This window comes from Telmatherina bonti (assembly GCF_933228915.1).
Source record: "Telmatherina bonti genome assembly, chromosome: 13".
Classification (NCBI taxonomy): Eukaryota; Metazoa; Chordata; class Actinopteri; order Atheriniformes; family Telmatherinidae; genus Telmatherina; species Telmatherina bonti.
The window spans coordinates 39,620,216-39,634,239 of NC_136611.1; the positions used below are offsets into that span (position 1 = coordinate 39,620,216).

At 45.5% G+C, this 14,024-nt stretch overlaps 1 protein-coding gene across 4 annotated transcripts in view; it reads right to left on the bottom strand.

Annotated features, from left to right (window-relative positions):
• Positions 1 to 14,024, bottom strand: part of LOC306764855 (dynamin-1) — a gene marked incomplete at both ends in the record, with an annotated part of 82,842 nt that overhangs the window by 37,514 nt on the left and 31,304 nt on the right. For all 4 annotated transcript variants that reach the window (XM_079252140.1, XM_079252142.1, XM_079252141.1 and 1 more), the window contains 5 exons: positions 50 to 210; positions 528 to 626; positions 12,402 to 12,605; positions 12,741 to 12,890; positions 12,974 to 13,047. In XM_079252140.1, coding sequence (XP_079108266.1) covers positions 50 to 210; positions 528 to 626; positions 12,402 to 12,605; positions 12,741 to 12,890; positions 12,974 to 13,047 — 688 coding nt within the window. The remainder of the gene's footprint in view (positions 1 to 49; positions 211 to 527; positions 627 to 12,401; positions 12,606 to 12,740; positions 12,891 to 12,973; positions 13,048 to 14,024) is intronic.

Sequence of the window (14,024 nt, forward strand, 5' to 3'; positions counted from 1 at the left end):
GTAAACTGTTAACATTATACTGACCTCAGGACAAATGATGTGTGATTACCTGGTTAAGGATTTTCTGCAGGTAAGCTGTACCCATGCGGTCAGCCAGGTGACGGTATGAAGGATGTGACAAGAAGAACTTCCGCTCTGCCTGCATCGCTGCTGTGATGTCTTTCTTTCCATCAATGTCTTTCTGACTGCGGTTCACTACGCCGATGTAACCTGACAACAGTAACATGTTAAGTGTTCATCTTAACTGTGTTCTATCTCTCGGTACATTCCAGGACTCTGTTGGTCACCCGGCAGATATCAGGACTTTGTTTTGTCTCCACTTGCACATCTGGATTTCCATCTGTACCTAATTCTGTTATGTCTCAAAGTGAACACTTGCACTCCGTTCTGTCTCCATCTGCACTCTGTTTAGTGGACTTGCGTACTCTGGTGTCTACCTGGGTCCCACAGTCCCACAGTAAAATGGAAGATATATCTGCCATTGTCACTTCACTAATCAGGTATTGGTAGTTTGTATGATGTCATACCTCTGCGTAGAGGGAGCAGCTTGTTCTCCAGGATGTCTCTGGCATCGGTCCCTTCATCCATCAGATCCAGTTTGGTGATCACACCAATGGTTCTTAGCCCTGTAGCACATTGACAATACTTCACATCTCCTGTGACTTTTTTGTGAAGCATGCATGCTGCAATTGGAGGTATAAATGATGCAGGTGGGGATGTAAATGACGTGGGTAGAAACGTTAACGTCAAGTCAAGTTTATTTATATAGCAGATTTAAAAACAAGTACTTAAAAGGTTGACAAGGCTTCACCGTGGCAATCACTCTTTGTTAGAAAAGCTTGTTTTGACAAGTGCACAGATCTCTCCGTCCACTTTAAAAGAACTGTCTAATATCCCGCCCAGATTTCTGACAGTGTGGGCATTAGAGTGATTCAAGGTCATAGCTAAATTCTAACCTGGTAAACAACAGGTGGTTGTTGTCTAACTTGGACAGTGTATAATTAGCAATCTGTGTAAGATAAGACATGATTTCCCATGTAAGGAAGTATTGCTGCAAGAATGAACCTATAAAAGTTGTGCGAGACTGCTATGAGGAGCTTTCCTTGTGTGCACACCAAATTTTGTCAGTTTGTCTGGATAATAAAAGAAGCTTTCTTTACTCTCAGTCCCCGAGTCTCTGATCTACAGCATATGGCGAGCCAGCGCCAGGCATACCAAGAAGCTTCAGGCATCTACTAAACCTTACTGAATCTCTGCGGTCACCTTAACAGGTAGGCTAAAGATTTGGATTCATAATGCTGGAGTATGTATGTATTTCATATGAAAAATCTTGATAAATGGAATTGACACTGCTGATTGGAGAGGGCACTGGCAGTGGAGAATCGCTGTGCAAATTTAAATTGGCCCATTGGGAAGACACGAAGTTTTAATTTGGAAATTTATTACACATTAATAAATCTAAACAGTCCAGACTGTTGTATTCCTGTCCTTAACTGGCCTTCTCCCACTCATGGGAGAGGAGGATGGTAAACTTAAACCTAATATTTAAGGAATCACAGTGCCATCTTAAGCTGAGTGTTGCATTGAAGTTTCACACAAAGATGAATGGTGTTTTGGGAAAAAATGAAGAAAAGCTCATTTAAGGAACTTGTTTTTGTTGAAGTTGTTATAACCAGTAACTGCTGAGCTCCCTGGCCAAGTTAGAGAGAAGGAAAATGAGGAATTTAGGAATTAGATATTTGGCAGGTGTGAGATTAACGTTTAAGAAAAGAGAAAAAATAATAATGAAAATAGCTCCCAGGCAGGAAAAAGATTTCGGCAGGTATGAGATACTGGAATTTTAAGTAAGGTTAGAGGGTTTTAAGACAAAAAAAAGTTCTCTCACTGATGTATAAAACATGGCTCCATGGATCAATTTGGTCAGACGTGACCAAGTGTTGCTGTGTATTCAGGTTTAACTGGGGTTTTAACAGCACTGAGTAAATCTATCTTCAGCTGGACTTAGTTGGTTTAAACTACCAATCCATCCATCCATCCATCCATCTTCTGCCGCTTATCCGGGGTCGGGTCGTGGGGGCAGCAGCCTAAGCAGGGAAGCCCAGACTTCCCTCTCCCCAGCCACATTTGCCAACTCTGCGGGGGATCCCGAGGCGTTCCCAGGCCAGCCGAGAGATATAATCCCTCCAGCGTGTCCTGGGTCTTCCCCGGGGTCTCCTCCCAGAGGGACGTGCCTGGAACACCTCACCAGGGAGGTCCAGGAGGCATCCTGACCAGATGCCCGAGCCACCTCAACTGGTTCCTCTCGATGCGGAGGAGCAGCGGCTCTACTCTGTTCTCCTCCCGGATGACCGAGCTCCTCACCCTATCTCTAAGGGAGAGCCCGGCCACCCTGCGGAGGAAACCCATTTCAGCCGCCTGTATACGAGATCTCCTTCTTTCGGTCACGACCCACAGCTCATGACCATAGGTGAGGGTAGGAACGTAGATCGACTGGTAAATCAAGAGCTTTGCCTTCTGGCTCAGCTCCTTCTTCACCACGACAGACCGGCGCAGAGTCCGCATTACTGCAGACGCCGCACCGATCCGTCTGTCGATCTCGCGCTCCATCCTTCCCTCACTCGTGAACAAGACCCCGAGATATTTAAACTCCTCCACTTGAGTCAGGACCTGACTCCCGACCCGGAGAGGGCAATCCACCCTACGTCATCGACCTCTATGATGACGACCAACCTCGGCATGAATGTTCCCTTGCCCGGACGCGGGTTACCGGGACCCCCCCTCTGGAGCCAGGCCTGGAGGCGGGGTACGAGAGCGAGCGTCTGGTGGCCGGGCCTTCGCCCATGGGGCCCGGTCGGGCTCAGCCCGAAAAGGTTACATGGGCCCCACCTCCCGTGGGCTCACCATCTGCGGGAGGAGCCGTAGGGGTTGGGTGCAGTGTGAGCTGGGCGGCAGCAAGGGGCGGGGACCCTGGCGGTCCGATCCCCGGCTGCAGAAGCTGGCTCTAGGGACGTGGAACGTCACCTCTCTGGTGGGGAAGGAGCCTGAGCTTGTGCGCGAGGTTGAGCGGTTCCGACTAGATATAGTTGGACTCACCTCGACGCATGGCTTGGGCTCTGGAACCAGAACCCTCGAAAGGGGCTGGACCTTCTTCCACTCTGGAGTTGCTCATGGTGAGAGGCGCCGAGCAGGTGTGGGCATTCTCATCAGCCCCCAGCTTGGTGCCTGCACGTTGGGGTTTATCCCAGTGGATGAAAGAGTAGTTTCCCTCCGCCTCCGGGTGGGGGGACGGGTCCTGACTGTTGTCTGTGCTTATGCACCGAACAGCAGTTCAGAGTACCCACCCTTTCTGGAGTCCTTGGAGGGAGTGCTGGAGGGTGCTCCTTCTGGGGACTCCATTGTTCTGCTGGGGGACTTCAATGCTCACGTGGGCAATGACAGTGAGACCTGGAGGGGAGTGATTGGGAGGCATGGTCCCCCCCCTCTGAACCCAAATGGTGTTTTGTTATTGGACTTCTGTGCTCGTCATGGATTGTCCATAACGAACACCGTGTTCCAACATAAGAGTGTCCATATGTACACCTGGCATCAGGATTCCCTGATGATCGATTTTTGTAGTCGTATCGTCGGACCTGCAGCCACATGCCTTGGACACTCAGGTGAAGAGGGGGGCGGAGCTGTCAACTGATCACCACCTGGTGGTGAGTTGTCTCAGATGGTGGGGGAGGAAGCCGGTCAGAGCTGGCAGGCCCAAACGTGTTGTGAGGGTCTGCTGGGAACGCCTGGCTGAGTCCCCCGTCAGAGTGAGCTTCAACTCCCACCTTCAGCAGAGCTTCAACCATGTCCCGAGTGAGGTGGGGGACATTGAGTCTGAATGGGCTGTGTTCTGTGCCTCTATTGCTGAGGCGGCCAGCCGGAGCTGTGGCTGTAAGGTCGTTGGTGCCTGTCGTGGCGGTAATCCCAGGACTCGTTGGTGGACACCAACAGTGAGGGATGCTGTCAAGCTGAAGAAGGAGTCCTATCGGGCCTTCTTGGCCTGTGGGACTCTGGAGGCAGCTGATGGGTACCGGCGGGCTAAGCGGCATGCGGCTTCGGCTGTTGCCGAGGCAAAAACTCGGGCATGGGAGGAGTTCGGCGAGGCCATGGAGAAAGACTTCCGGACGACTTCGAGGAGATTCTGGTCCACCATCTGGCGGCTCAGGAGGAGGAAGCAGTGCTCCATCAATACTGTGTACAGTGGAGGTGGGGAGCTGCAGACCTCAACTTGGGACGTTGTGGGTCGGTGGAAGGAATACTTCGAAGACCTCCTCAATCCTACCAACACGTCTTCCCATGAGGGAGCAGAGCTGGGGGACTCAGGGGTGGACTCTCCTATCTCTGGGGCTGAAGTCTGAGGTGGTCAAAAAGCTCCTTGGCGGCAAGGCCCCGGGGGTGGATGAGATCCGCCCGGAGTTCCTTAAGGCTCTGGATGCTGTGGGGCTGTCCTGGCTGACACACCTCTGCAGCATCGCGTGGACATCGGGGGCAGTACCGCTGGACTGGCAGACTGGGGTGGTGGTCCCCCTTTTTAAGAAGGGGGACCGGAGGGTGTGTTCCAATTACAGGGGAATCACACTCAGCCTCCCTGGTAAGGTCTAATCAGGGGTCCTGGAGAGGAGGGTTCGCCGGATAGTTGAATCGCAGATTGAGGAGGAGCAGTGTGGTTTTCGTCCTGGTCGCGGAACAGTGGACCAGCTCTATACCCTCTTTGGGGTCCTGGAGGGGGCATGGGAGTTTGCCCAACCAGTCTACATGTGTTTTGTGGACCTGGAGAAGGCATTCGACCGTGTCCCCCGGGGGCTCCTGTGGGGGGTACTCCGGGAGTATGGGGTACCGGACCCCCTTGTGCGAGCTGTCCGGTCCCTGTACGACAGGTGTCAGAGCTTGGTCCGCATTGCCGGTAGTAAGTCGGATCCGTTTCCGGTGAGGGTTGGACTCCGCCAAGGCTGCCCTTTATCACCGATTCTGTTCATAACTTATATGGACAGAATTTCTAGGTGCAGCCGAGGTGTTGAGGGGATCCGACTTGGTGGCCTCAGGATTGGGTCCCTGCTTTTTGCGGATGACGTGGTCCTGTTGGCTTCATCTGGTCGTGATCTCCAGCTCTCACTTGAGCGATTCGCGGCCGAGTGTGAAGCGGCTGGGATGAGAATCAGCACCTCCAAATCTGAGACCATGGTCCTCAGCCGGAATTCAATTCAATTCAATTCAGCTTTATTTATATAGCGTCAAATCACGGCAATGCCATCTCAAGACGCTTTACAGACAGAGGGGAAAACATAATGAAGGCCAATTCATAACAGCCTATATAAGGAAACCAACAGATTGAGTTGAGTCCAACTCAATCTCCCATCCTGAGCAAGCACACTGGCAACAGTGGGAAGGAAAAAACTCCCTTTTAACAGGAAGGAAACCTCCGGCAGAACCCGGCTCAGGACAGGCAGCCATCTGCCTCTGCTGTGTGGGGGGAAGAGGACAGAAAGACAACAGACAACAGGAACTGCTACTCCCGGCCAGGGAGACCTGCTGAGACAGGAGACATACATGTTAATGATGCAACACTGTTATGGGGGGGGGGGGGGGGGGGGGGGGGGGGGGGTAAAAGAAAGAGATAAAGAGAAAAAGAAAGAAGCTCAGTGTATCAGGAAATGTCCCTCAGCAGTCTAAACCTATAGCAGCATAACTAAGGGATGCTAACCATCCCTAGCTATAGGACTTATCAAAAAGATAAGTCTTCAGCCTAGTCTTAAAGGTGGGGAGGGTGTCTGCTTCCCTAACACTAACTGGGAGCTTATTCCATAAGAGAGGGGCCTGATAACCAAAGGCTCTGCCTCCTGCTCGGCTCTTTGAGACTCTAGGAACCACAAGTAAGCCTGCAGTCTGCGAACGAAGTACTCTGCTTGGTATATAAGGAACAATGAGGTCTTTGATATATAGTGGTGCCTGGTTGTGGAGGGCTTTATATGTAAGGAGAAGGATTTTAAATTCTATTCTAGATTCAACAGGCAGCCAATGAAGAGAGGCTAAAACTGGAGAAATATGATCTCTCATGCTGGTTCTGGTCAGGACTCTGGCTGCAGAATTCTGGATCAGCTGAAGGCTTTTCAGGGCATATTTAGGACAGCCCAGTAATAGAGAGTTACAGTAATCTAGTCTCGACGTAACAAAAGCGTGAACCAGTTTTTCTGCATCACTCTGAGACAGAATGTCCCTAATTTTGGCTATATTACGTAAATGAAAGAAGGCTGTTTTAGTAACCTGCTTAATATGTGGGCCAAAGGACAGGTCAGGGTCAAATATTACTCCAAGGTTTCTCACTGTAGCACTGGAAGCTAAAGAAATGCCATCCAGGTTCATTACAAAACTGGAAAATTTAGCTCTGAGTTTTTCAGATCCAACGAGAATTACTTCAGTCTTATCTGAGTTTAAGAGGAGAAAATTTCTAGACATCCAAGTCTTTATGTCTATGAGACAATTTTGTAGCCTATCGGGCTGATTTGTTTCATCTGGTTTAAAGGATAAGTATAGTTGAGTATCATCTGCATAACAATGAAAGTTTATTCCACGTTGTCTAATAATTTTGCCTAAAGGGAGCATATATAGCGTGAAGAGTATTGGTCCAAGTACAGAACCTTGAGGAACTCCATGACTTACTGTAGTTTGGGAGGAGGACTTGTCATTTACATGAACAAACTGAAGTTTATCAGATAAATATGATTTAAACCAGCTTAATGCTGTACCTGTAATTCCAATCACCTGTTCTAGTCTCTGTAACAGAATGTTATGATCGACTGTATCAAATGCAGCACTAAGATCAAGCAAGATAAGTACGGACACAAGTCCTTTGTCTGAGGCCATAAGAAGGTCATTAGTAACTTTCACCAATGCCGTCTCAGTGCTATGATGAGCTCTAAATCCTGACTGAAACTCCTCGCATAAATTATTTCTGCTCAGGTGGGCATGTAGCTGAGCAGAAACTATTTTCTCCAGAATTTTGGACATAAACGGGAGGTTAGATATAGGTCTATAATTTGCTATCACCTCTGGATCCAGAGATTGCTTTTTAAGTAAAGGCTTGATTACAGCAGTTTTAAATGATTGTGGTACATATCCTGTCACTAAAGACATATTGATAAGATTTAGTAGTGATGTATGAATTAAAGGGAAAATGTCCTTAAAGAGGCTCGTTGGGAGAGGGTCTAAGATACAGGTGGATGGTTTAGATGAAGCTATTATTTTAGTTAATTCAGAGGGTTGGACAGGACAGAAACTATTTAGACACAAGTCAGATCCTGGTTCTAAGGATGCTTCGGAGACCACAACAGGCTCAACATTATAAGTAGAAGGAAGAATTTTGTGAATTTGATCTCTAATAGTATCAATTTTATTCCTGAAAAAATACATGAAATCATCACAGCTAAGTGAGAAAGGAATACATGGCTCCACAGCGCTCCGGCTCCTAGTAAGCCTAGCTACAGTGCTGAAAAGAAACCGAGGGTTGTTTTTGTTTTCCTCTATCAATGATGAATAATAAGCTGTTCTTGCCGTACGTAAGGCTTTTTTGTATACGATTAAACTTTCTTTCCAGGTTAAGTGAGACTCCTCTAGTCCTGATGAACGCCATCTGTTTTCCAAACGCCTTGATGCCTGTTTTAGAAATAGGGTGGATTAAACTACCAATGTAAAAGTAAATAAATAAATAAATGAATAAATAAACCAAGGTGGTATTTTAGTGAGCTCACAATAATTAACCCTTTACGAGGCAAGTGACTAATTTTGATCACTTCGTTTTCTTTCATATTCAGCATGATTTTTTTTTTTTTTATGTAACAACAGAACGGAGGTCTTGGTTCATACCAGAAGGACAATTTTAGGTCAAATTTCAAGATGACGAGATGGAAACAAGAAACAGAGCAGGGTGTTGAAAGTAATCCTGTAGTTTTTGCTCTTTTCAGAAATGCCATTGTCTCAGCAATGTCACCTACAGTAAAGACCAGACTGGAGGATGTTGTGGGTCATACTTTAATGTCACCACAACAGTTTCGAGTCAATTTAATCCACATTGTCGAGAAATATCAGAGAGACATACAGATCAGGAGATGACTGCACAGAGGAACCTGACTCAGCTGCAGCTAAGTGACAGCCCAGAGAGTCCAAACAGAGAGCCTCAATTACCAATAATATCTAGAAAAGGATCTGAACCAATGTTAAAAGTAAAAATTCAAGATCATAATATTCCAGTGCTAGTCTATACTGGAGCAACGTATACATGAATACAGTCAAAATATGCTTCTAACTTCCCCAAGTCAGACAAATTTTTCAGGACTATTGGATTCTTGGGCAATCTTCAGCTCCACCCCATTTATACTCCTGTAAAATTAGCAGGTGAAAACAGTGAAATTAAAATACCAATTCTGATAAATGATCAAACCCCAATTAATCTGTTGGAAAGAGATGCATTGTGTGAACTAAACATTAAGATTTGGTGTTCTCCAGATGGCATTTACATAGATGGGTCGGGCCTGGATCAACAAATGCACATGCAGACATCGCAGGCTAAAGTTTTTTCGCCGTCACACGAATCTTTACAGTAAATCATTCCTGCCCACCTCAACAAGACTGTTCAATGCGTCTTCCTTGAGTCTTAGATAACATCGCGAATGTTACCAATGTTACTTATCTCATCTTAACCGTCAAGAACACCAGGACGCGCAGCGTTGTTAAAAAACACTGGATAATTGTGTTAAATAATCGAGATCACAATTTCAGTCAGAATAATCGTGATCATAATTTTTGTCATAATCGAGCAGCCCTAGTCTGGTGGAGCCTCTCAGGAACTGCACTTAAGTGGTTTCATTCCTACCTCTCGGATCGACAATTTTTTGTAAGTATGGAGACATGCTCCTCACGAACCTATGAAATAAAATGTGGGGTTCCCCAAGGATCAATGTTAGGCCCGTTACTTTTTAACCTGTATATGTTACCACTTGGGGACGTCATCAGGAGACACGGCGTTGATTTTCACAGCTATGCCGATGATACACAGCTTTACGTCGCCGTGTCCCCTGATGACTTCGAGCCACTAAATGTTCTTTTAAATTGTATTTCAGATATAAAGTCATGGATGGCAGAGAACTTTTTACAGCTCATCCAGGACAAAACTGAAGTTTTAATTATCGGTCTTGAGGGCAAGAGAGAGATCCTTTTATCAAAATTGCAACGTTTTAATCCCTCCCAGTGTGTGAGAAATTTGGGTGTTCTTCTTGACTCTGAGCTGGATTTTATTCCACACATAAAAAATGTAACAAAAACAGGTTTTTATCATCTAAAAAATATTGCCAGAGTCCGCCCATTTCTCTCTCTTGCCAGCACAGAGGTGCTGATGCTTTTATTTCCAGTAGATTAGATTACTGTAACGCCCTTCTCTCTGGTCTTCCTAAAAAGTCTCTTTCCAGCCTACAATTACTCCAGAATTCAGCGGCACGAGTTCTGACGAGGACCAGAGGGCGGAAACACGTTACACCAGTTTTAAAATTGCTGCATCGGCTTCCTGTGAGCTTCAGGATTGATTTTAAGATTCTTTTACTTGTTTATAAATGTCTTAATGGTCTTGGGCCTTCTTATTTATCCGACCTTCTTTTTAATTATGAGCCTTCGCGGACCCTGAGATCCTCTGGTACTGGCCTTTTAGTGGTTCCTAAAGTCAGAACTAAGACATACGGTGAGACCTCTTTCCATTGTTATGGTCCTGGACTGTGGACCAGCCTGCCAGAGAGCCTCAGGGCCGCCGAGACTGTTGATGTTTTTAAGAAGAGGCTCAAGACCTTTTTAGCTTAGCATTTAACTGAATTTTATTTTACTTTATTTACTTATCTTAATTTACTTCATTTATTAATTTATTTATTTCTAAAATGTTTTATTAGATTTATTGTTTTTAATACATTATTGTGAAGTCCTTCTATATAAATATGTTTATTTTCTTTTATTGTTGCTCTTATTTCTTACTGCTTCTTAAGGTTATTCATCTTCAGGTTTTAACTCCAGTGTTTTCCTTATGGGGATCCAGCACGCTGGGGGCCCTGCCTGTTTGGTCTGGGGGCTGTTGTCATGGCGGCCGCTGCTGTTTGGGTGGCGGGGGGTCCAGCACTGCAGCTTCACGGCTGCGGGGTGGCCCCGTTGCTGCCTAGGAGTTGTGTGGTTGCTGTGGCGGCGGCCCCTATGAGCATGCAGGGGACTGGCTCCTGGTGTGGATGAATCCCGAGGTATTGTCTCCTCAAATCAGCATCAAGTCAGAATTTTTATCACTTCCTGAATGTTTTTAGTTGTTTTATTAACCAGAACTCAGTTAAAGAGACAGTATTCAGGGAATGATGTTTTTCGGGGAATGTGGGTGGGTTCTTTGCTCTATGTCCTTGTGTGTGTGAGTGAGTGTGTGGAAAGAGCTTGTGTCTATTTTCTTTAAATGCCTTTTTATCCACTGTTTGTTTTAATCCTTATGACTTGATTTTATCCTGTAAAGCACTTTGTGTTGCCTGAGGCATGAAAAGTGCTCAAGAAATAAAGTTTGATTTGATTTGATTTGATTAGTGTGAATGTGTGTGTTCAGTGAGTGAGTCTGTGAACTTTCCCCAGTTCATCTGGGCCACCTGATGTAAACGCGGCCTTGAGAGCTGAGTTCAGTTTAAGTTCCACAGGCCTGAGAAAGGGAGGGAGGTTAGGAGGGGGGCTGAGCGTCAGACAGCATTACATTCCAGGAGACATGATAACCAGCCTGCCCAAGGCCAGTCAGGGAGCCAGATCCAGATAACAGCTTTGTTTTGGGTCAAGCTAAGCTTCGTTTGGCTCAGCTTTGAGTCCTTAGTGGTCTCTGTCGGACTCTGAAACAGCCGAATCGGGGGTCAGTTTCCACCAAACCGAGCAACTGCTTCTCCAAGATGTTTCCCACTAACGGATGAGCTCCAGAACCACGACCAGCTCCAGTGTTGTCACGCATGAGTTCGAGTGCTAGTTGCTTGGCGTAGTCCATCACAGATCTTTCAAAATTTGCGAAGCAACAGGAAACCGCACACATCAAACAGCCGAAACCCAGTTATTGTAAATCCAATTGTGTGGAAATCCTCCACAGAAAGAAGCAGCAGGCACACGACCTTCATCACGTATCCAGCAGCATGCATTCCCTCAGGACCTGCAGGATCCCCATAGCCCATTCTTTGGGGAAAAAAGATTTGATGAGCTGCATGGAGAGACCAGCTGACCAGATCCATGATTTAAATTTGGAGGAAAATGGAACAAGAGGCTCAGATAGATAGATGACAATACAAAGAAGCAGCAGGTCAGAGTGGGAACGGGAGGGAGAGAAGAAGCATCCATCCTCTCCGACAGCAGGAACCACTAAGCAGATGTAATGTAAATGTAATGTGGACTTCATGCTTATAAGGCCAGTTATCTACATCTTTCTGCTGAGGTCTGTTTTCCCTCTTGGCTGGTATACTGTGTTGAGTTAACACTGGTGGCAGGTCAATCTAATTGTTTCCATCCAGGCTGGACACCTCTAGGTTCACTCTTTTTTAAGATCCTACTGTAGTGAGTAATATGTCAGGTTTTTTTTCCACACATCAGCCACAGTCTCCACCTCCAGAGTCTGCAAACCTCCGCGTTGGAGCGACCAGTGATGGAGTTGAGAGTGTGCAGGTCACTGCAGCGAGGACATCAGGACGTGTCCACGGTGGACTGGTCAACTCTCATGAGAGTGATTCTCTGCTTGCACACACTGTGTTATTGCCTCACACTGCAGAACTGCCTCCTCACCATGTGTGTTTTCACTCGTGGGTACTAGCTTGCTCGCCGTATCATGCGTTTACAGTTTTCAAGCGCCCCTTTTGGAACTATATAAACACCACACCAGGGTTGTTAGTTGATAAATTGTTTGTTGATTAAAACATTGTTGTAGGTTTAAAAAGCTTTGGATGAGGTTTATGGAATGTGGTGAAGTTAACCAAGGTGTGTACTTCTAATTTATTTATTGGTTGCATTACTTTTAGATGCATTTGCATTTGTGAAGTGTATATTTACCTTAGTGCAAATGTGTTTTAAGTTTTTTTAGCTGAGTCACTGACCAATTAATTGAGCGGTTAAGAAGCCAAAACTAACACCAAAATAAATAACGAATTGGAAAGAGATTGGAAGGCTTTGTCTCAATAAATACAAGTTGCTTTTCACATTGTGGGCACACCTTTTTCCAAGTGTGTGTGTAGCACAATTAATAGTTCTGTTTGACAGGGGATTAGATGTAAATAATGTAATGTAATGAAATGTAAATGAGGAGAGTTGAGGTGTACATGATGCAGGTGGAGATGTACTTTAACCTTGCGGATCGACTTCTTTGGCGATCTTCAGGGCATCAGAATTGGCAAGGTCAGAGTTTGCCGGGGAAACAGCCAATAGGAGACAGTTGTCTTTGGTGACAAACTGCATGAGCATTTCTCTGATCTGGTGCTCGATGTCAGCTGGCTGGTCACCCACAGGGACCTTTGTCATCCCCGGAAGATCGACCAGAGTCAGGTTCAGCACTGCCGGCACACAAGAGGTAGGGATAGGACAGATAGTGCTTCAGTCAACATGTGGCAGGTTTATTACAAATGTATGGGGAGTGCATGTGGTTGATGTGTTGCAGGTGTATGGTTTGTGTGTGTCAGGGATGTTACCATGGGGAGAGTACACCCTCAGGTTGATGGGGACGGGACTGATTCCTTTGTTGTGTCCGGTAATCCGATCTGTTTCCGCTTCAATTTCCTGACGAACTTCATCAAAATCTGTGAACTTTTTCCCCTTACAGTGCAGGAACTCTGCATACTCTGATCAATACACACAACATCGGGTCAATACCTGTCAAATAGGGTCAATAAAGGTGATCACATGACTGTGTTTATGGTCTTACCCGTTGGACAGTTGATAAGCTGCAGCACCAGGGGGCGGCGAGTAACGATTCCTGAACCACGAGGGAGGAAGTCTCTGTGAGGAAGGGAGAAGCTTGTTAAAGACACACCTCACTGGATGAACAGACATGTTGTTTCATGTGGTTGTTGATTACTGATTGAGGGGATGTAATGTCAGGAATAGATGGTTCTTTCCAACCCTCAGCAGTCCAGAATTTGTAAGACAGAAAGTGACCTGATACCATTATTTCAGTTTGTAGGGATTTCTGTGTTTTGCTGTAGACTGAGACCTTTTTTAATTAAAAACATTTTTTTTTTCCATCTTGAGGTGGAGGCAGCAATTTTTGGCAGTGAATGCTTCATGTGGAAAACTGGTCTGCCTGAAATCCAGACCTTTCACCAACAGGAAATATTTGGAGCATCATAAAACACATAATGAAAGTAAACCTTGTTTTAGCCTCTCACAAGTTCATGAGCTCTCCCATTTTGACAAGCACTTGCATTTTCCAAATTACTTTTAAAAAGTTCACATCGACTTTAAACAGATGTTACACTTATACCTAAAAATAATTACAAAACTCGGTGCGCTTAAAATATGTTGTGGAAAAATTCTAAACAGTCAAAAGTTGAGGAGTCTGGAGTGAAAGTTTAAGTTCAAGTTCAAATTTATTTACAAAAGTACATTTTTTCCAACAGCAGCTGGCCAGAGTGCTAAACAATAAAGGAACAAGCAACAAACAGCCCACAATTTAAAACTAAACAATGCTCAGGAAAAACTAAATAAAATCTGGAATAAAAGAAACTAGAATAAAACTAAAAATAAAACACACAAAGAACAAGCTCAGTTTTGATCAAATGCAGGTGCAAAGAAGCAGGTTTAAGTAGAGACGTAAAACCAGAACCACACTGTGATCATCAAATCAAACTATATTTATGAAGCACTTTTCCAACATGAAATATGTAACTCAAAGGGCTTTACAGTTTAAAATCAGACACAAAGGAAACACACAGACAGACACATTATATAAAAAGATACCTCCAACCCCCTTATTA